General features: G+C 42.9%; 1 protein-coding gene across 4 annotated transcripts in view; it reads left to right on the top strand.

Moving 5' to 3' along the window:
• Positions 1–24073, top strand: part of babam2 (BRISC and BRCA1 A complex member 2) — a 97023-nt gene that overhangs the window by 17740 nt on the left and 55210 nt on the right. For all 4 annotated transcript variants that reach the window (XM_079286647.1, XM_079286648.1, XM_079286649.1 and 1 more), the window contains exons 5-6: positions 10101–10295; positions 12166–12240. In XM_079286647.1, coding sequence (XP_079142773.1) covers positions 10101–10295; positions 12166–12240 — 270 coding nt within the window. The remainder of the gene's footprint in view (positions 1–10100; positions 10296–12165; positions 12241–24073) is intronic.

Here is a 24073-nt window from a genome sequence, read left to right as displayed (position 1 = left end):
TGGGGGCATGTCCCAAAATTTCAAGAGTATTGACTGGTTGTCTTGTAAAATCTGGGATGTGGACGTTGCCAGCATTAAAACATTGTATGAAAGCATTAAAGTGTGATGACGTCCCATGTGTTTCTTCACATCAACAACAAATACCGTGAACTGATTACTAAAGTCCTAAGTACTAAAACACATCAATAAGCCACACCGTTGTACTGGATGACATGTTCCTTAATGAGCACGGCCACTGTAGATCATTTTTTACAATCACAAATTGTATATTAATCCGCCACTGAAATAAATCCACAACTAATGACAAATTACTCCTGTTTGAGTAACTTTCGTTCAAAGCTGCAGGGCCAAGCTGTTTTAGGAAATGATTTAGCCTTTTTTAAATAAACGTAACTGTATATGTGTGACCCGTTTTAAAATGTTAATGTCTTCAGTAGGAGTCAATGGGTTGTGTCTTGAGGGCCATTGATAGGTTAGGGATGTTAGAAAGTGTAGTGAGAAGGACAAACGCCTTTTCATTGGATTGCCAGTCATTCGTCCTGCTCTCTTAGATGAAAAGGATTGTTTTCTTTTCCACTACTTGTACATACTTGTAATATAGACTCCTCAGAGAAGTGCCTCAGACAATGAGACATTGTTTGTAGTTTAGATATCAGGACAACTCCCACCAAGAAAATTGAGTGTAAAGCCAATCTAAGCACTATTCCGTTAAGGAAGAGGAAACATTCCCTGAATGCCAAGCATTGGTGAGCACTTCCTATCTGCTGCTCCAGCTCGTCCCCTGTTACTGTTCTAACAATGGACCTCAGAAGGCCCATGAAGCAGGATTATGTCAACCTGGGCATAGCGTACCAACTGTTGCTCCTGCTTCCTTCCCGCTGTAGGGAATAATGCATTCCAGCTTTTATTAGAGTTTATTATTGGCAGGGCTCACTGACAGCTCTGTGAATGCTTTTAGCAGACAGGCTATTGTTTGCTACCAGGGATGGCTGGTGGAAAGGAGTTTGGCGATTCTTAAACACCAGCTGATGGATAGGAGAAAACAAGAGACCCAAGTGCCAGACTAAGATGAGACCAGCAGTATCAGCCTTCCTAGTCTTTGCTCTAGGCTAAAGAAGTTACTCAAAGTAGTCAGAAAAGTGCTATTTCTGTCAACAAGTTGTACTGTGTTGGACACAAATGGCACAGATCACAGTAAAAAAAAAAACACTGGGCTGAGAATGCCAAGTGTCTTAAACACATGACAAGAGCAATTTAGCATGATCTTAGACTTGGCACTCTCCAGGGGCAAAACAGGGTGTGAGCCCACACTTGAATTAAAGACTAACAGAGATTAATTTAATACTTGGGAGTTTTTTAATGCCTCACACTTTCAAGTCGACAGCGATTTATTGGATCAGGTTGCCAGCATCTATAAAAATCATATTTAAGACGTAAAAACAAATATCTTCTCTTGGCCTATATAATTATCTTGCATTTTGCAGATGCCAGTCCCTCTCTCATTGGCCTATGATAAAAATTGGATCAGAGATGGTACAGACGGATGGCACAAGAAGACATAATTCTGTCAACTTGGGTCTATTCAGTGTGAAGATGCCTAATTTAGGTGTACATTTTGTTCTTAAAGGAAAACACGTTTTGTTTTGGTTGAGTTCTTCCTTTATCATCAACACATTTACAATACTTCAGAAATCACTGTTTCGTAACAAATGTCTATTAATTTGATGCAATAAGTTGCACACGGAGTAGTTTTGTCGATATTCAAACAATACTACATGGTAAGTTGTTATTAGCAGTGCTGGTGGTGTGGCGTGGTTCTAGGGCTGCCAGTCTGTTTGTCCGTCCACTACATTGGTTCAAACTGAAAAATCTATACACCTATTGGATGGATGGCTGTGGAATGTGCTGCAGATATTTAAGGCCCCGAAAGGTTATACTCTAATGACTGTTGTGATCAATGTTCCCTCTAATTTTTCATGTGTCTGGGCATACACACAAGCTCCCTGAGCACACTGAGGACCACTGTGAGCAACATCAGATGTGCACGCTGTGGCCACACACCAGTATCACACCTGTTCAAAACCTTGGATCATAGCAAGTTACATGGCTTATTAAAATAATCAAATTACAGCAGCAATTTTCACTAGTTTACTTTTAATATAAGTGATTTGACAAACTTTAAAGGAAAAAGACAAAAATCTTGTTGTTCATGAGATGTGTAGTATGTTTTATGTGAGAGTCCTGCTTGGCCATGGGAAGAGTCTTGCTTTGGCCTGTGTGAGGTCCTGTTGTGGCCTGTGTGAGGGTCCTGTTCTGGAAGAAATGATACATATACACCTTTCAGACATAACATTTTGTTCACATTAAAACATTCACATTTTGCACAATGACGTGTGCTGTAGCTTGTGATACAGTGTAAATTCCTGTAACTCTGTCTGTAAAATATGTAATTACTCAGTTTTTTATTATAATTTCTACTACCCATAAATGATCTAGTAGTAACATAATTTAATGATTAATATCCATAAGTAAAAAATCTTAATAAATGTCACGAGAATATGCACAAATCTGACTTAAATTTTACCTTATTTTTCACGTCTGTCCTTCTCACTTCTCCAATGGTTGTACACTTTGTCCAGGTTGATGGCTTCGTCTGCTTCTTGCTTTGACTTTATGCGCATCAGCTGGTCCAAATGTGCCACTTCAAGACGATTTCTGGATGCTGTTTTGATTTTATTTTTTGTTTTTTCTGCTGAATGTGACGCTTGAGGTAGTCCAACTTCCATTCAGTCCACATTTTTCCCTCGGAAAACTCATTTGCTACTTTAGCTTCGCTGCATGTTTTGCAGAGTAGACCCTTCCCCCTCGAAAAAGAAAAAATCTCACCCAGTTTCACCGCTTGTTATTCTATTTGAACATACTCCGACAGCCATTCCATCTTAAAAGAACCACATTTCTTTTTTCCAATGGCTTGGTGAGTGGATGTGTCGCTGCCCGTTCGTTTCGCCATGATAACGGGTTAGCATTTGCGTCTCGTAACTCCGCCGCACTGTTGTTAGCTGGCTAACCTGCACGGCGCGAATGGGCAGGGCAATAGTGTCAATGCTATGATTGGCTGCGTAGCGTAAGTGAACCGAATCGTATCATTGGCTGGACACCTGTCACTCACTGAGTTGCGTTGCAAAATAGTACAGAAAACAAAATTATTATTATTATTATTATTGGTTTAATTGATTAGATAAGATTAGGACTAATATTAGATATTAATTAATACGTTTATGTTGAATTTTATTTTATGCGCTGCATAGATTTTCTTGTGCGCTGAGAATGTGCGAGCAGTGCGCGATTGCTCAAGCGCGCAGCTTAGAGGGAACATTGGTTGTGATCCTCTGACCTTTCCTCTAGCACCACCAGCAGGTTGAAGTTTATGGTTCAGAGTGAATTTATTTGAATATAAAATGGATTGCCTTGAAATTTGTATTCCATTCATGTTCCCCACACGAGGAATGCGAGGAACATAAAACCAAAAAATGTCAACTGTGAAATTTTCTACAGATATTCAAGTTCCCTTGAGGTTTGAGTCTTTGGTGATCCTCTTGCTTTTAATCTAGAGGTAACATTTTTTGATTTATGACCATATGCCCGCAAAACTAATGCCATTCCCATCAGCTAAACTAAGATGGTGAACATGCTAAACTTTATAGCTGCTAAACATCAACGTGTTACCATTGTTACTGTGAGTATGTTAGCATGCTGATGTTAGCATCGCTGTGCCCAAGTGCAGCCTCAGACCACGAGCCCGGCTGTAGACTCTGAGGCCACATCCACACTGCACACCAGGGGCAGGTTTTTTCGTGCGATTAATTTGCACGTTGTCAGAACTGTTGTTTTTGTCTCGAGTACTTTAGCAAACAACACAAATATAACGGGGAAAAAGGGCGACTACTTTTTGGCGGAAAAACAACGCAGATCTTTTGAGTTTTTGCACTGCGAATAAAGGCATCAACCTATCACGTTGTGCAGAAAAGTAGAGTAGCGCCTTATGAAACAGCAGCAGGGAGGCTCCGTAGTCTGAACCAAGCCAGCAAACTAAATATCTCCTTTCACCCTCACTCACGCTGTAGTGAGTGAGTGAGCGAGCCCGTCTGGGCATCAGTGGCCGATATACTCCTTAAAGCGCACTGACGTCTGGAGCTTGCGGTAGCCGCACTACTTTTTTTAAAATCTTTTTGTTTACCCCAGATGTCTTCCCGTTCTTACCTTTCACAATAAAAGCCCAAGACATATCATATTCTCAGGCAAATATTTTGCTTTTTTCACATTGTTTATTTGTCACACACACGGGGTGTGAAGACTAACACATTTTCACTGCGCAGCATCAGAGACAATCCCCATGCACTCGAGCGTTTTAGCACCATTTCAGAAATATTGTCCAAGACGGGGTCAGCAGTATTTTTAAACCTGTCAAACGCCGGAGTAGTGTAGTTAGTTGAACCGTGGCAGAAGTTAGGCACGAAAACATTAGTGTGGACGTAGCCTATATCTCTTGTTCATAACTGACTGTAGATTTCTAAGTAAAGTTCTTAGAAAGTCATCAGGCCTAGTTGGCTAATTGTTGGAATGCTGTTAAGCATTCCAACTATTTTCAAATGGCTTCAGGCACACAGGTGTTCGCGATTGAGCCAATTAGTGATGTTGATAAACACACAGACTCACAGACACACGCGCACATACACTCCTCTCCCTCTCTCTCTCTGTGTCTCATACAGTCATTCAGGTCTTAGGGATCTTTAGAGGTCTTTCCCCCCTCCTCCACCCCCCCCCCACACATACACACACGCCATTTTAAAATAAAAGCCCCATAGAATGAATCCTAACTGAAATGATTGTGATGAGCCTGTCATTTAATAACCGGTTTGTGTTTATCTAACATTATGATTCTGTCTCCTCTCCCCTTCTCCCCCACACCCCATTTCAAAATAAAAGCCCCAGAGAGTGAATTATAACTGAACTGCTTGTGATGAAGCCTGTCATTTAATAACCTCTGTTTATGTGTGTCAAACATGATTATGTCTCCTCTCCCCCTCCCTCCCCCACCCAGCCCCACCCTTTCAAAATAAAAGCCTCATGGATTAACTGTATTCAAACGTTTAGCTCAAAATTAGGCTTTTTTGTTGAAATAATGAATGTTCTTACTAATACTGCGACAACTACTACTGCTGCTGTTAATATAGTATTACTACTACTGCTACTACTACTTCTACTATAACTTTTGCTGTTGCTACTATTACTACTACTGCTATTGCTGCTACCATCAATATTATTACTACCACTACTGCTATTACTTATACGACAACTGCTACTACTACTACTACTGCTATTCATGCTACTAAAAGTAATACTGCTACAGCTATTAGTACTACTGCTACTAGTACTACTACTACTACATCTTATACTACTATTATTACTACTACTACTACTACTGTGATATTAAATACAACGACCAACACTACAGCTATTACTATGACTGCTGATACTACGTCTTCTACTACTTCTTCTAATTACTAATACTTCTACTACTAATAATACTTCTACTACAACTACAACTTCTACTACTACTACTAAAAATATCACTACTACTACTACTGTTATTCTAATACTAATAATACTTCTACTACAACTTATACTACTACAAATATCACCACTGATGAATTTCTTTAAGCCACAGAAACTGTTCAAATATCAAAATGTTCAGCTCTTTCAGGAGAGGTGTGATATGACTTTTCATCTTTGTAATCTTTAAACTTTTTGAATTATTAAGGTTTTTGCAATTTGTTTTTGAATTGGATATCTATTTTCAGCAATGTTTTTGCGATTCATTTCAGTTTTCAGCATTCCAACGCATTTTCAGCAGGAAATGCTTTTTCTAGTTTGACTTTCTTATTTTGCAAGAAAACAGTTTTAAATATTTGGCCTTGTATCACGTGTGCATTCACTTGACTACAGATTTCCTTCATTTTATTAATTTTCCTTGAAGAAAAAATTATTTGATTCATTTTTTTTTTTTATTAACAATTAAAATGAATTTTATTTTCGTAAATGAATCACTAGACAGGATAACTTGTGTGTATGTGTGTTCAAAGACATGGTGTTCTGTAACATTCATGTCAACCAACTGTGCTATTTCGACATTTTTTTGGACACGCTGCTACATGAATACCGCAGATGCTAAGTGGTAATCCAATATATTTTTAATGTGCAGTTTTTAACATTGATATTGAATCAATCAATAATAATAATAGTATCTAAAGGTAATACGATTATACATCGCTTCCCTTACACATATGTGCTCTTTTCAAATAAGGGAAGTTTCAGTGATTTGCGAATTAGAGACGACAGGTTTTATCATAAGCCAAGTTTAGGCTTAATCATTTGACACAGGTTTAACCAGTGTGTTGTGTCAAGATAATTGGATTACAAGGTCCAGATTGATCCGGGGAGTATTGTCGAGGGCTTCGATATCTACCCCCTGTGGATAAAGCCCGAAGAAAGATGTTCCTTCCATACAGAATGATCGAGAGGGCATGTAGAAGGAATTTCTTCTTTTCAGATTATTTCGTCAAACGTTAAATCTTGACGTTAAATCAAATAGCCTAGATTGCGACTATTGTATCTTTTGTTTTGTTTTTATGCATCAAATGTGTATGTTTTCCGCAGGGCTTATCCTGTTCATGAAAAAAACACATAGATTTGTTTTGGCACACACAGCCTTCAGCAGAGCGTATAAAATCAATTCAGTGAAGAGTCTGCATACAGACTCACATGTCTGCACACGTTGCAACACACGATCATTGCTTCTTTGGCTCCGTGCTTTTCACAATCTCTGCCTCTGTTCGACCAGTGCTTCGCTGCGGCATTCGAGTGCTACCTTGTTAACATAGAGACGGTACAATACAAGACAGACCAGAGCAGTGTTTGTAGGTTTTTTTTACCGACGGTGACCCGGGTCTGTCTGTCAGTCGCGGATCTTTTAAAGGCTACTGTATTGGCCGATATCAAGAGCTGTTTTATATGTTGGAAAGATAACTTTTGTGGGGAGAAATAAACTGAAAACGGGTCAGATATGACATGAATACCACTTACCGTTAGCCCACTTTAAAAATCAGCTGTTTCGCAAAGTTTTAGCCCACACTGCATGTCTTTGTCATGGAGTGGAGAATCGCCATCTCCCGATCTCGAATTCCGAGATTATTGTCAGGAGTTAATTACATGCTGATATTTTCAGCATCCGCGGCCCTCATTATGTGTTTGGAGCCTCCCTGATGTCCGACCCCGCGTTACCTGATGTACGTCCCTACAGAGACTATCGGAGCCCAGTTCCACTGATAGCGATAGTTTGTAACCAGAGAATACCTTTGGCGCAAATGGGGTTAACTACTGAGTGTGAGTAAACCTTCACCATACACACTTGAGGGAGTGTTTCTCCTGTACATCTCTCCGAAACACCAGATAAAGCACAGGAACAAGAATTGTTCCCGTGCTTTATCTGGTATGTGCTGTATCATTTATCCAGCAATAAAGTTGTACTGCAGCTCTTCTCACGTATTTTAGGATAAAAGTTAAGTTTTGTTTACAGTCTTCACTGTTGAGCTTTGTTTGTATTGGCGCTCCACAGAGGAGTCAATTATTACATGCATTATAAAGAAACAAAGGTTGAATATCCTGTAGACGGTAAAGATATTTACTCAAATGTAGATTTTTTTTAAGACCACTTGTTTCTTAACCATTTGAAAACGAATAGGCCTTCTTTGTACAATCCCTTAACATGTAAATAGATCTTTTATCTGTGACAGTCATGTCATGGCGTCAATGGCGTGCACAGCCCGCGCCGGCTTCACCACGTCGAGTGTACACTTAGCTTTCCCTCCCACTGAAACAAGTCTCAAGCCTGTTATCTTTGGCCTTGGCCTACTTGCTTGAGCTTTGTAGCCCCCTCCCCTCCCCTCCTACTTCTGATCTCTCCTCCTTGCCTCTCCTCCTCCTCCTCCAGTGGAGTTTGGCTGATATTCTGTGTCACAATCCTGACACAGCACTTCCTCAGTCTCTCCTCAGTTTCAGCTCGCTCCTGCCCCGGAGCGCTGTCTGCCTCTTTTGGACAATGCCCATCCTTGTTTGTGTCGACCTCTCGTTTCGGGAATCCCGGCATTGCTGGTAACCACCGGTGGATCGGGACGATGAGGTCACTGGCTCTGTTTAGACCCCAAGCCCCCACCTTCTTCTCTCCCATGGCAAGAGGGGGTGTTGCTCTAAAACAATGGAAGCTTTCTCCATCACAGGGCCAATATGGGCTGCCAGACGAAGACAGGAAGACGGGCGAACAAAAAGACAGACAGTCAGGGAGACGAGCTAATGCAAGTCAAAGACGTCCCGTTTTGACTTGACACCTTCATGTAATGGTTATTAGTGCTTACAGTCTTACAGCGCCTACTAATCCTTCCTCCCACTCAGTGCAGACTAAAATTGCTCCCTGTTCCGATTTGCTGATCATTTAGGTTGACCTGTATTTAATTAGCTTGAGTGCTACGGAAAGGCAAAGGCAACGCGTTCACTAACGCTTCGTAGTTCTGTCATCAGGCTGCAACAGTTTGAGTCTACAAAGCGGCGTTCCACTTTCAGAATGAGTCGGGGAAGGAAGCACTTTCACTTTTCAACACAACCCAAAACTACTGATAAAGAGACTCACTACCTCTTTGTTTAATCTCAAACACTGTCGCCATCATCTCCATCCTCCATTTCTCCATAGTGACGTGTTTCAAATGTAAAAAGGTAGTGATTGTGTAAAAAATAGAAACTCTTCAAAGAGGGAGCATGAATCTCTTTAAATTAACAAACCCAGTCATCTCCAAGTCCAAACAGTGCAGCTAACTCATTAAGCCAGTTAAGGTTTTTTATTTATTTAGTTGTGGTTGTGTGCTGAACTCCCCCACTACAAAGCTTTCACAGCATTCATTCCCCAAGAACTCGGCCATCCATCTGTCTTTATTAGACCTGACATTTTGCCTGCAATTTGTTTTCTCTACACGGTGATGTTCACATTAATTAGATGTGTTTTATTCCTTGCGCATCAATGGACGGATTCCCCTTTAAAGAGTGGAAAAACTTCTATGTGGTAGAATGAGCCCTGTATCACTCCTGGTCGGCTCTGCTTACTCATATGTGACAAGTGCATATGATTGTAGTTTGTTTTTTTCCTGTAAATTTGCATATTGCTTCCAGGCTTCGGTCGGTCTGTCGAGTGCTGTTGGGGATTGCTGAAGTAGAGATTGTGGGAGTGAAAGTCTGTTGACATGCAAGATACACAACATGTTTAGAGCTTTTCTAACTTATTGCACCATGGGTGTATATCCCCATGCTGCAAACAACCCAATGCACCCTTTTCAAAGATCTATATCTATCAGTCAGTATGGCCACAGAAAGGACAGGAAAGGATCTGTACTTTTCCATGTCAATCTAAATCTCCGTGGAAACAGGACGTCCTTTAGCACAACCCTGTTCCTTCTGATCTGGTAATGGGAAGTACCGCTTGTCAGGATTAGGCTATTGCTGTGGCATTTGTTTTTTTCTTCTTCCAGCCACAATCCCTTTTTCTTCTACCGTGGTCTTCCTAACTCTCCCTAGTACTCCTGTGTTCTATCCACTCTACTACTATTTATTAATTCCCAACCGTTCCTCAAACTTGTCTCAAGTGTCATTCAGACCCATAATTGGTTGTTCAAATTGATCAGCCCTTTGGAGCTTGTCATATAACCACCATGTATGCCAGTGAATTCACATTCCATGTTTGAGTGCTGTTTACCTTTCTTTAATACGGGTCAATAGAGCTGGTAGTCATCCACAACACTACGGATGTGACCTTCGACTAGTATGTTTTATCAGGATGTTGCCATTGACATTTTGAAATCCCAAAATCAAAAACACATATTTCTTTTCCTTTTACTTGTTATTTTAGCTTTGTTGATTTTACATTCTAACATGTCATTCACATGTTTAAACTAACAATGGATGGCGTGTCTCATGTCTGTCTTTATGCCTCCTCTCAGCACTTGGTCCGGTGGGATGCTGGGGATCCAGAATGCCTGCTGCAGCTGGTGAAGGAGCTCCTCCAGCAGTACCACCAATACCAATGCCAGCGTCTGCGCGAAAGCTCCAGGCTGCTCTTCGAGTATGACAGTCTGCTGGAGGATCCCAACTACGGCCGCAACATGGAGATTTATGCCGGACACAAGAACAGCTGGGTAGGCAACTGTTGAGCGACTCTCTGTTGGTGACGTCGTGTGTTGGACAGGAACACTGTTCACATGGTGTTCCTATCGCTATGTCAGTCTTGAGTTTAGAACATAAATACTTGTGATACCGTCTCATCTCAACATTTAGCAATCACATGAGCGAGGATTGACTTTTCCTTATTCTACTGTGCCACTATTTATTAAGCGTCTTTTTATAGAATCCAGTTATGATACATAATTGCACTCAATTTTGTATGCAGTCCTCAGAAGACAATTCCATCGGAAATAACATGGAATAAAACTGCCTGTACAAAGGAACTAGTGTCAGACGAGTCAGAATCATGTGTTCCGGATTTTTATTTTGGCCAGTCCCAATATGCACATGATTTTCAGATCACTGTGCCATCACGCTTTGATCTGTGTGTCTCAGTCAAGACACATTCTTGAGAACAAGATTACAATAACTCATGATCATTACGAAACGCAATATTGTGCTTACCCTACGTTGTACATTGCAAGCTTGTTAGTTGGTTTGGAACATCATGCCGCATGAATGTGCATGTTATTAACGAAAGCAGACCTTTCAGTCATTCTGAAAAGTTTCTATTATTTCAGAGCGCGTGTGTTATTTTGCTCCATATGTCACAGCTGGACATATCAGGTACAACAGTGTCTCAGAGTTTACAGAGGGACGTGGCCTGATAGTTGAATGTACATGGCACAAGCAATATAACTGCAATGTAATTTCCTGTCTCCCTGTACTCTAGCAGCTGTCCAACTAAATAGGCAAGAAATACCATAGACAAAAACACGCTGAGGGAATGTTCTCAATGAGCGGCCCATTTCCAAACCACATCGTGGCTTTTGCAAAACAGAAGATAAGAGACAAAGTTTTGTAAGTTTTGACTGATTAGGTTGTTAGTGGGGGTTTTGGGGCAGCAACCAGAAGGTGCCTTGAGAAGGTTCACGCCCATGAAGCAGACTGACAACAACTTTGTCATCTGCACATTTCAGAATGTGCCTGTCCTGGTAGTGTCTTCTACAGCCGTTGATGTAGAATAGGGACAGGACACAAGCCCGTGGGGAGCCAGGACAAATGCTGCTTAGACAGAACACCATTCACTCTGACCCTTTGAGTTCTACAAGTACAGATGTAGCTTGTAACTCTCTAGCTTCTATCTGTCTCTTGTGATATGCCAGGTTGGCATATTTTGTTGAGCTAAAGCACATTCCTAATCCCAAAACTAAATGTGGCAACTGCTACCAAAACTCAGGTTTTGCAAGCCATCCTCACCGTATAGTCGTCAGCTTATTGCGACCCATATTTACGTTTGTTGCTAGGCGGCGATCATGACGGGAGTAAAGGAGGAAGTCAGGTGACGTAGGATAAAGAGAGACAAAGTCCACATAGGGAGGTGGTCGGGGTGCAACGATGGGTCAAACTAACAGGACAGGACTTTCACCCAGGAGACAGCTGTTGGTGTCCCGTGTGAAACGAGTTCAAGTTACGGAACCACGTCACGTACAACGTCAAGTACAAAACCTAGTGACTTTGTCACATACTTATTTAACAAACATGCTTATTTTAACCCAAAACAAGATCTTTTCTTGAACCTAACCAAGTAGTTCCTTTTCACAACGTTAACCACGTGTTTACAACATATGTTGCCTTATTCCTTCGTGTAGGTATGAGGATGTGTTTGGTATTGTATTTGCCCAACATTTTGAATTTTTCTAACGAAACCCAGCCCTGTGGTTTTTGATAGTGATTCTATCTGCACACTGTACATGTTTATACATATCGTATATGTATACAAAACCGCATCATTTTTTGTTCCTGTGTGACCCGTATGTTGAAACCCTGTTCCTTGTTCACCAGACGGGAGAGTTCTCAGCCCGTTTCCTTCTCAAGCTACCGGGGGACTTCAGCAACATCCCCGTCTATCTCCTTAAGGTAATTAACCACCTGTACCCTGTACACATTGTGACTCTTGATCAACTCTTGCATCGCATTATGTCCACGCATGCAAGTTGCAGACCTGCTGCAGACTTAAAAGTCTCAAAGTAGATTTTGTCTCCTTCCTTAAGATGTAAATTGACTGTTCTTCTGTTTACATGCTGCACTTCTGTGCTTTGTATTTGTTTACATGTGTACGTGTTCACATGTTTTCGGCACGCGTGCAACGGTAATAGCAGGGTTTATTTAAATGAACTGCACAGTGTGTGTGTGTGTGTGAGTTCGCGTGTGTGCAGACTCCGGTCTTGGGGGGCTGTGAGTTGACTAATCAGCAAGCCGTCACTCTCGATCTGCTCTGAGCCGCGTGGTGTCTGGAGGCAACTTAGCCCGAGCTCTCACTCTCTCTTTCGCTCTCGCTCTCACCCTCTCTCACTCTCTCTCTCGCTCTCTCATCAGTGATTGCCTTAACCCCTCTCTCCCACTCCCTCCCTTATCTCCAGTTCTCTTGTCACTCTCTGCCACCCCCCACCCCACCCTCGTCTTGGACTGCCTGCATGCTGGAGGCCCTGGCTCTCTGGCCTTTTCCAGCCCGGCTTTGTGTTTGTGGAGGGAAATGATGGTAAACATAAGGGGAACGGCAACCGTCGTCAGCCTCACATCAGCCTCCAGCATCCCCATGTTTCTCAAAAAACTTTGTCTCACTCTCTGCAGCCTTTGAGTAGACTCATCCAGCGTCTAAGTTCTATTTCACAGCCGCATTGCTGATCGTGATAGAATTTTTATTTATTTAAAACAAAAAATGTACCTGTGGGTCTCGAGGCAGGAACGGTTCTACACTCAGCTCCATTGTGACATTATTTTTTCCAAACAAGCATGCTGTCACTTAGTGGCGGTTTCTATGGAAAGGCTTTCAAAGTGGAGGCTGACACCGTTAACCAGTGGGCGGTGGTAGCCACTGACACAATGTTGTCAAATAAGAACTCCCTGTAATATTTAGTGATTTCATTAGAGACGGTCTCGGATAAGGATGTACATTTCTGTCACCCTAATCACATCATGTGTTCTTTGCCTCACACACACACACACACACTCGCAGTATTGTGCTGCATCTGGCAGCTTGGGTATACATAGTATCACCATGGGAGCACTGGAAGACTGAGAGAGTATCGACTCGCAGAGAGGAAAGTAATGAACATCAGCCCACACCTTGTCCTCCTACGCATTACAGAGGAACGGGATTAGGCAGCGTATAGGCTGGACTCTGAGAACACAAATACGCTGCACGCCAAACCGATGACCTGAATTTTCAGATTGACGGTCGTCGTGCAATTACTTCTGTCAGTGAGGACGCTTGTCTGAAGTCGATTCTTCTTGTGCATTGCACGTTTCTGCATAGGAAGTAATTCCATACTGTTGAAGTGCAATTACTCCACTCCTACAGTACTTCCTGACTGAGCAGACATACATATATATATATATTGTGGCATCACAAGGGGCCATTCCCTTTAATGATCAGCAGCCACATCACAAAATGGCCAACGAGGCACAAACTACAGCTCCCAGAAGGCCTCACTACTCACCCAGGTGTGGGTCACCTAATTAAGACAGGAGGAGAGGAGAGAGGAGAGCACACGGCTGGAGGGAGCCCGGAGAGCTAACCTGGACTGGAGAACTGCGTCGAGTAAAGTTCCGAACCAGACGGAGGAAAAAGCCGAGGACACTCTGAGTTGAGTTTTTTTGTCGAATACTGTTCTGCTTAACGAACCATTATCTCCGCTTGGACGCTTTTTGTTTGTTTTGGACACAATTCCAGTTAAACAGCACCATTTACTTAGTATACTTGGCAGTTTTTGAGTTGAGTTATTTCATCTGCTGTGCAAAAGAGCACCAACACAAACAGAGAAACACAGTCATCGTCCAGCGAAGAAAGTTTAGCCTGGCTCAACTTTTTTCCATAAGGCACTGCAGGGCTCCAAATATTTCTGTGTCGTGCATTGGTGGTTTGTAACTTTTAAAATGACATAAACCCAAAAACACCAGTCGGTGTATTCGTCTTTCTTTCTCGGGCACTTCCGTCACAGCCAGATCTGACTCTGTCTGGAAGGCTCTTTTCCTGGATTGTAGGCGTAACCAGGAAGTGGAGAGCCAGCCAGTATATTTTGGGCTTCAATAAATCCCGCACCAAACATTTTCACCCCCGAGTTTTACAATAAATACAAACGCTGAACATATTTAAACAGTTTATTATATTTTGAATGACATTTTATTGTTAGTAATGTGCTGTGCACAACATAATTAGTGCATGCTGAGCCGAGAATTGTGTGCACAGCGTTTACTTGCACTACCATGTAATATGCAGGTGGTATTTTGGGCCCTGCATTGCGATGTAATCTGGCAAGGCGCTGTGTTGGCCAGATATCAAAAAATTCATGATCTTGGTAGATTATATGAATGCAGATTTCTACTGAAAGATAAAGTCATGGTCACAGTGTCCTGTCTCATAATATTATGAATGTCTTATAATGTGTAATTATTATGTTCAGTGTTTTGAGGTCTGATCAGCGCTCAGATTGATCTCGGAGGAGAGATGTTTTACTTAAATTGAACTGCCTCCATCATATTTCATCATCTCCCTGCTTGCAGCCACCTTTGCATTATTTTAACACACGGCTGTTTACGGTCTGAACGCCCACTAAGTCCTCAAAATGAGCTATGTCCTGTTCAATAGCAGGTTCGTCTTTGACAAAACCACACACAATTTTAAAAAAAGGATTCTTTTCAGACGGAATACAAGCCATCAGCCAGGTACTGTAGGTAGAGGTCAGACTGTTGACCCTGATTTGAATCAACCATCTCATCAAATCCGTGGATGTCCTTGCTTGAGGAGGGGAGGGTTGGCACTGAAGCGGAAATCTGTTCAGACACGGGCTACGCTGCACTGCTAGTGGAATGCCGAGATGTTGCTGGTGGGCGCAGAGCTGTGGAGGACGACTGTTACCTGGAGCGAGGCATCCGCGTGGTCTGAGCTCACCACAGTGGACATGTTTACCTTCCTGCATGCACTACCCAGCCTCGGGGAGGAATGCAAGTTTATTCTTTTTTTATTTTGTATTATTATTTTAAAGGGGGCAGCCCGTTATAGTCAAAATGGAAGAATGGGAAGGGCACTGAAAGTGGAAGGACAGTGAATGCACACAGATGGATGTTGGCAGTTTTCTCCCTCTTTAAAGGGTGTGCGGTCCTCTTGGGCACCGCTTTAGTGTCTCATCCTTTGATCGTACCTTGACCTCTGGGCTGTCACCCGTTTGAAGTGGCTCTCACTCTTATCTTCTCATTCAGCATTGGCCTTTGACCTGCCGCTCTATAGGATATTTATTCCTCTCGCTGAGGTCTTTTCAACCCGGTTGGTTGCAGTACAGTGTGTGTCGTTTGTTGATTAATTCAAATTCATGGTTTTATTTTCACTTAACGGGTAATTACGGCACCAAACTGCCACCGCTCCCATGGTTCATAGTAAACGTGCGGGTTCTCTTCAGACCACAGACTGTATAGTAGAAGCGGGCGCAGTCTCCGTGACGTCACCCATTGGTTCGTGGACTGCCATTTGGAAGCCTCGAGGTTCTGACAACCACAAGTGGCACGAAAATGCTGGTGCTGGAAGTCCAGCTTGCTGGTTCCCGGTCAGCTTGAACAGCATTAGAGAGAGTTGTGTATTAGAAGAGGACGGAGTGTCTGATGTGAAAAATGCATTCGACATGTTAAAGCACATTCGCTGTCATGTGACGACCTCTCCATCATCGTGGAGCATTAACACGTGTTTAATCTTGTTTAAAAATGGTTAAAATACATTTTTCTCAAGGCATTTTTTATTTTATTTTATTTTTGAATCATTACTTCTTTTTTTATCGATTGAAATTGTTAATCTGAGATTTAATTTTTGTGCCATATTGTCCCTCTCTAAACATTTCTTATCCCGTCTGTCCATTCATCCGTATGTACGTATATGTGCGGCGGCTTGCCTCTAAATGTCCCCTCTGATCAGCACGGAGTGACGCCACCTTCGTGACTGAGCCCTCTGCTCTCGCTTCACTTGAGCTTTGTTTCCCCCACAAGCACTAGCCCATGTCACCAGCTCCAAACAGAGGTGTGTGTGTGTGTGTGTGTGTGTGTGTGTGTGTGTGTGTGTGTGTGTGTGTGTGTGTGTGTGTGTGTGTGTGTGTGTGTGTGTGTGTGTGTGTGTGTGTGTGCGTGCGCGTGCGCGCAGCTGTCATTGATCTAATAGGATGTTTCAGGTGACCCGTCTTGTGAACTAACTAATATCTGCTATACTCTGTAGCTCTGTGTAAGATAACCATACATAGAACCATTTCCCTTGAGCTTAAAGACTCCCAAATAGTAGATTCAAAACCTGACAAATGAACAGAAATGTATGAGCTGCAAGCTGAACATCTATTTAACTAAATACATGATGCAACAATAGAAACAAACCTTCTTTGATTGTCAGTGTAAATCCTTACAAACCCCACATTGTTGACAGCCACTGATGTGTCTGTTTAAGCAGCAAAAAGCAGGGTCTCTGATTGCCGATGGGTCTGATTGCTGTTTGTTTGTTTTCTAACTCTAAGCTCTTGCATTGTCATCTTTATTGTTTATTGGATGGTGATGCTCCGGGTTAGTTCGCAGTATTTCCAGCACACATTTTCAGCACAGTTAAAGGAATAGTTCAACATTTTGGGAAATGCGCTTATTCACTTTCTTGTGGGGGAGTTGGATAGAAAGATTGACCCATCTCCCAAATCTGTCTAACATCAAACATTTGAGATAGAAGATATTAATTAGTCAAGCTGGCTGTTTCCAGTCTTTGTGCTAAGCTAAGCTAACCGGCTGCTGGATGTAGCCTTATGTTTACCATACATGACAGTGGCATCTGACTCTCCACCAAAAAGCAAATAAGCCTATTTTCCAAAATATCTAACCAGTATCCAACTCCCCAGGTCAATCTAGCTTGAGCCCTGGGCATTCATGTATTCTGGTTTTGTCGTTGCAAGCTGTGCACGCTTCAACAAGAGCACTTACATCTAATTATTTTTACTCTAATTATTTTTGGTCGTGCGTTCTCGTCCCCCTCCCCCCTACACACACACACACACACACACACACACACACACTTTAACCTTCAGAGCTCCGCATGCAGCGACTGGCAGGGGTGGGTCAGGGTGAAGCGGAGCCTCTGGCTCTTGTTCCGTCTTTACGTTTGTGGCGGCAGCATCATTTCTGTGCTTCCTTTTCATTTCCCGTCTTGTTTTTTTATTTTATAAATGTATCATTATATAAATGATACATTTCTCATAAAAACTGAAAACTCAAATTAACATTTAAAAAAATCACTTAAATTTTTTGCTGTCTTTGCAAGTTAATATCGTGATTATAATTAAATATTGTTAAGTAGAGGAGGCCTTGTGGGTCCTAAATTTTGTCATTTGAATAATAATTCCTCCTACTATTTAAAGAGCTACAGATCAGCTTCGTTAAACGCATCACAGAGGGGGAGAAAGAATCCAAATTTCCTTCTAATGATCCTCTTAAAACATGCTCCTGACACTCCTAGGGGCACCGTCCACCTCAGCAGGGTAGAGCGCAGCGGAGACACGAACAATTAAAGTAATGTAAGAAATACAAATCAATAATGCTAATCGTAAACACAGAAAAATGCATGGTTCACTGACCCCACCAGACCTGAGCATTGGAGGAGAACGTGTTATTGAAATGTATCTGACCAATAATACCGTTGCAATTTACATTGCAATTATTTTCTATGAATGTCGCTGCTGTCCTGTATTCATGTTCTATTGTTTTACTTAACAAAACAAGTTTATCTCCCCAAGCGTTAATACAAAATGATCTTGTATTCGATTTAATCAGAGGAAATACGAGTGCAGTTGCTTGTTGTTGGAGTTCTCCCATGTTTCTTCTTTTTACAAACCAATGATTCAGACAAATGTCAACTTCTGCGCACACTTGCGTTTCCAATATTTTTTTAAAATCTTACCTCATATTTATTCGGAGATTGAACACAATAATTGAAATCAATAACTAGTTTACCTATTCAAGATAATATAAGGTTATGCAGATGAGGCCTGCTGTGAGTTGGGATCGTGATGGTTTGTCATTTTTCAAAAAGTGGATCCGCAGAAGAAAGCATCTGTAGACAGCTTTGCTAATGTTAGCTATATAATACCAACTCATGGTTCAGCCCTAACAGCACCCATGTTGTTTACATTGCTATGTTGCTCAAGGGCATGCAGCACTACGGAGTTAAAAATATCATTTGAATGATTTAGCTGCCGCCTCTTTACACTGTGGGTTTTCTCAGCATAATTCCAGTTTGTTTGCCAAAAAAAAAGAAGAAAAAACATCCCCAGCACCTCCAAGTGTTCAAGTGTTTTTTACTGTTAAATGGGTCATGAAGGGATCAAACATGAAGGGTCACTTATAGCATACGGTCAGCTTTTGATTACATCAGGGGGCTGATTAAGTAGGTGGTATTTATTCTGGTCAATAGATTGTACCATCCCACTCTTTACCTCTATGGATTTCTTTATTGGACGATTTTAAAATAGGTTGAGAATGTTAACAGCAGTCAGTCATGACCAAGTAGTGAACTGATGTTCAAATTACTGATGCTCAGATTCTGGTCCTATTCTACCAAGATGTGTTATCATTCTATACAGACCTGGTCTGGTTCTACAAGGTTACAAGGTTATTTTATTGTCACTGTACAACAGGGTTGCAAAACGAAATGCAGATTGTAGTACCATTTTGCTACATGAGAAAAATACAAAAACTATATTATATATGGAGGGTGGAGGAGGCACCGGATCAGATGAACCAGTCCTATTCTTCTCCCCAGATCTGGTCCTATTCTACCTAGATCTGGTCTGGTTCTACACAGATCTGGTGTTATTATATCCAGATGTGGTCTGGTTCTACCTAGATCTGGTCAAAACAGTTCCAAAACCTGTTTACAGCAGTTGTGGTCACCTTACCTTTCCGGTTGCCACATAATTGTCCCTCCTTTCTCAACCGCTCTTGAGATTTTTGTTGTTGCGGTTTTCTGTCCAGATTACGTGCTTCACTTGTGAGGCAGTTGAGCTTTTGGAGAAGTCGTGGCTGAAGACATCCCGCTGCGTCACATGAGGAGTCTTTCACAACTCTCCACGCAGACCTGGAAAACCATACACTGACACACACGCACATACATACAACACACCACAGTGCCCATCATTACAGATCCATTAAGGCTGCCTGATATGGACCTCGATCGGCCGTTACAGCTGGCTACACTGTCCGTTTGTGTCTTTTGCCGTGTCATGACCAGAGTAGGGAGCTCACTGGCGCTTGTCTCTGCTGTGCACTTCGAATGCCTCATTCTTCTGCTGATTTGACCTGCTGGTTGTGTTGCCCACATGGCTTCACATCAGGTTAAAAGAGCTGTTGTGAGTGAGTGAATTAAGTAGAATTAGCTGTTACTGGATTATGCAGTCTGAAAAGGCTGTAGTGTTACCAATTGTGGAGAAACATGACTGAAGGAAAAACAAAACAAAGAAATGACCTCATGGCCACCGTCCATCCGTCACCTTTTTGTCTTTCTATTCTCGGCCTGTCTGCTACTTTGAGAGAGCGCTCGGGCCTGTGCGTGACTGTTGAGCATTTGGTGCCAAAGCAAATGGTTGTAATTTGTGGCCTTGCCGTGCCCTTGCACGGTAAACACTGACTAAGAGCTCAGGAATCTTAAGAGCTATAAAATAATTACAGGTTACTCCCATAATGCCTAGAGTGTTCCGCTTGTTGCCTCAGCCCTGCCTCTCCTGTCTCATCTCTTTCTCTTTGCACAGCCTCTACTGGTGCTATGCAAAAAAGTAGTCCTTCTCCTGCAGCATCTGTGCAGGTACTGTGTAGGAGCTACCCAATGGCACAAAGAAGACTTAGTCCCTGAGGTTTAGCAAATGTTTAGCTGTTTTCGAGGTAAAAAAAACAAAAACAAAAGTTGGCGTTTTTTTCTGTGCAAAAGTTAAACTCAACATTATATGATACATTGCAGTAATTGAAAATGTATGGAAATGGGTAGAACGTTTTTTGTTATTGGAATACAAAACAATTAATCCACATAAATGTCTTTTTAAATGAATATGATCCAGTAAAAGTTATCAATATTGCTTGAACAGATTTAATCAGGGGTTACTGCCATCTGACATGTGGTGGTGTGTAAAGCCAAGACCACTTTTGTCAGAGCCTGTACGCTCTCTGCACTGTCATAGGAGTCTCTTTGAAATGTGCATACCATGCGTTTTAATGGCTCAATTGAAATCTACATTTTCTACTTCCTGCGCTGAAAATGCAAAGCCAATCTGCAGCTCTATGTTTCAAATACATCCAGGGAAAAAGCCAAGCATATCGGGACGCATTTTGTTTTCATGGTGCCTTTTTGAAAGTCCTGTTGCTGAGTGTTGCTGAGTGATGGCCTATCTGTATAGCATTGAGACATGGCATTTAGTAGGGAAGCAAGTTGCCCAAACGACATCATCAAGTAATTGCCAGTTTGGGCTTCACTAATGCAGTGTACCACTGAAATCTGAAAAGGCCAGCCAATGCTTCCACGCAGATAAACAATTATGTGGCTTTTAAATGGTGGATGTACTATGGCTTGGTATGCTCGTGAAGATGACTTTAAATGTCAGGTGTAACAGCTCTGAAACAAGTGAGGGAGGGTTCAAATTAAATATTTCTTATTCTCGAGATATTATTTCATCTTTACGTCTTCATGTACTAACTGTAGCAATATTGCAATGACTGACCGTGTCATTAGCTGATTTTTTTCAATTACTTGCATCCAATCAGGACCGTTACCAAATTATACCATATTTGGGTATTGTCTGACGGCAGGAAATGCACACCCCTCTACTGAGTTTGCTGTCACAGCAAACTGAAAAGTGTCTGTTGCAAGAGTTCTGGATGCAGTTGCAAAAGAGAGGGGTCAGTGGGTGAGTGGGTTGTGGGTTATTATCTAACGTAAGTAAGTCCTTTTGTTGAGGTCAGCGTGAAAAGACCAGGGTCCTTTCTGATTTAGACTGGTAAAAAGATCTGTGTAGACACACTCAAATGCTCATTAGTACAATTATTGTCTGTAATGTTTATCTATATTAATGTTTAAGTCAATATTTTGTAAAATAATTTAATAATAAATGAAAAAGGAGGAATATAGTATTCATCCATTGGGAAATCATTGTTAAAGATTTTTATGACAATAAAGCCCTGTGTTTGATAGGGCAATAGCCTTTCAATGTATTTACATTCTTCAATTACCTCTCTATATAGTCTTTATTTTAAGTGGCCGCCATTCCCGTGTAGGATTCAAAAGTCCTTCACGCGCACAAGGGATTCATAGGAAACAATGCATGCATGTTATCGAAAGTTACGAATGTAACTACGGTTCTATGAATCCTGGGTGACCGCCAGAGGCAGTGCTTCACACTGGATATCTTCCGTCTCACGCATGCGCAGGTCGAATATTTATATCAACAAAGTCACGTGTGACCTCGGATGACCCCCGTCGTCTATAAGTTCCGGTGTCATCCTGAGTTCAGTCCTATGGAATCTTCTCGCGAGTTCACGGGATTCCGAGTGACCAAGAACTCTGGCGGTCATCCAAGATTCATAGAACCGTAGTTACATTCGTAACTTTCGTTCTATTTCATCCTTACTGACCGCCAGAGGCAGTGCTTCACACTGGATGACTCATACCAAAAGAGTCACGAGGAAGCACAGTAACTACCTCGTATAGCTCCGGCAGAGAAAATTGGCCAAAGAACGTGGCAACGTTAACTCTGTAGTGTTTGTTGAATGTGCTCGGTGATGCCCATGAGGCCGCAGCACATATATCCTCCACAGGCACACCTCTCAGGCCTGCCCTTGGTGTGGAGACACTCTTGGTAGTGACCCTTCACCCCGGATGGCCGAGCGCAGCCGCTCGCCTTGTATGTATAGGCAATGGCCTCCACTATCCAGTGGGACAGGTGCTGTTTTTTATTTTTTAAAGGAGCACAGCCCTTCTTAGGCTCACCATAACCGACAAAGAGCTGCTCCGACGCCGTATGCAGGCGGTGGCTTCCACATAAGCTCTGAGGGCCCACACTGGGCACAGCAGTCTTGACCTCTCCTCTCCCGATGGGGGGGGGGGGGGGGGGGGGGGTAAACTTTTCCAGCTGGATAGGCCGGTTTATATGTGAACGTATCAACACCCTTGGGAGAAACACTGTATTAGGCCACACCCAAGCCATCTGAGTTCCACCTCAGACATGATTTTCCCACTGACAGGGCATGCAGCTCGCCCCCACATTGAGCTGAATTGACAGCAAGGAGAAAACCGTCTTGCCGATAGCCATCTCAGCTCCACCTGTGCCAGGGGTTCAAAAGGAGACAAGCATAAGGTGTCCAGTATCAAGGGTAGGTCCCATGCAGGGGAAACCGGCCCTTATCTAGGAGGGACTGTAGAAACTCAGTACAGCAGGCACGGGGCGCTGTACTGGGACCTTGTTCTGAGCCGCACACCAGTCGGAGAACAGCTTCCACCTGTTTTTTGTACTGCAGGCAGGTAGGCCGCGCACTGGCATTCAGAATAGTCAGACTGGTTCTATGCAGCCACTCAGCATCCGGTCGGGCCCTCCCGTGACCCATAGTTGAAGGCGGCAGGGATTGGAATGCCAAATCCGACCTTCTAGTTGCGACAGGAGATCCCTCCTGTCGGGGAAGAACTCTGACAAGCTTGTAGCAAAATCAAAGGGAATGGTGGAAAGGCATAAAGAAGATCCTCTGGCTACGTGTGAGCCAGGGCATCTTGACCCAGAGGGCTGGTCCTCTCCGTCAGGGAGAGCCAGTGGGGGCAGTGGGTCGACACGTCTGGATGCAGCCGCCACTCTCACGGTGGAGGCTTGTGACGGAACAGGAAAACCACAACCTGGTTTCGTTCTCCTGGTGGGTACATTGCCCACAGGCTGGTCAGGCGAGGGGCCTCCCAAGTCAGAAGGCCACGGTGATCCCCGTAGCAACTTCTGCAGATCTGCAGATCCCATTGATAGTTTATGGGAAATCACAGCAGAGGTGTTGTCCATGCCCAAGCACATGCTCTCCCTTCAAATATGGAAGGAAGTGCTTGAGCGTTAGCTCTAGAACCTGGACCTGCGGTCTTTCAGCAGACAACTGCCCCCAGGCTGTCCTGTTCTGTCACACTGCACCCCGCCTTGAGAGGCAGGTATCTGTTGTGACAATCTCCTGGTGGAATGGAACCGAGCCCCTGGGGCTCGGTTCCTGGGACACTGTTTGCCAGATATGCACTCCCTCCATGGGGATAGTGAATAGGCACTGTTTCGATAATATTATTGCCCTGTATCTGTGCCACTTGGCATCCAAGTGAAGGCTGTTCAGCCATCCGCAAACCCAAGGGAATGACAGTTGAGGCAGCTGTCAGTTTACCCAATAGTCGGCGAAAAGGATGGCTAGCTCTAACAGTTCGCTGAAGCGCCTGTATAGCAGCTGACTCGAACAGCTCACCAGGTTCCACTGGGACAGTACGGAGGGTCCTCCTACATGTCTCAGATAGGGGTGACTGCGCCAGCCAAACCTGGCGGCGAGTCTAGACCAGGGTGGACATCATACGTCCAAGTTCCCTCGACATGAGCGCAAATGCCTGCAATGAAGCATCACTGAGCGGAAGCGTCGAAGTAGCCTGCTGCAGAGAATCTGTGAGGGAAAGCATGAGGTGGGAGAGGGAGTT

This window comes from Melanostigma gelatinosum (genome assembly GCF_949748355.1).
Source record: "Melanostigma gelatinosum genome assembly, chromosome: 16".
In the NCBI taxonomy this organism is placed as follows: domain Eukaryota; kingdom Metazoa; phylum Chordata; class Actinopteri; order Perciformes; family Zoarcidae; genus Melanostigma; species Melanostigma gelatinosum.
The sequence above is the reverse complement of the archived record's forward strand: the minus strand, read 5'-3'. Positions and strand labels throughout refer to the sequence as shown.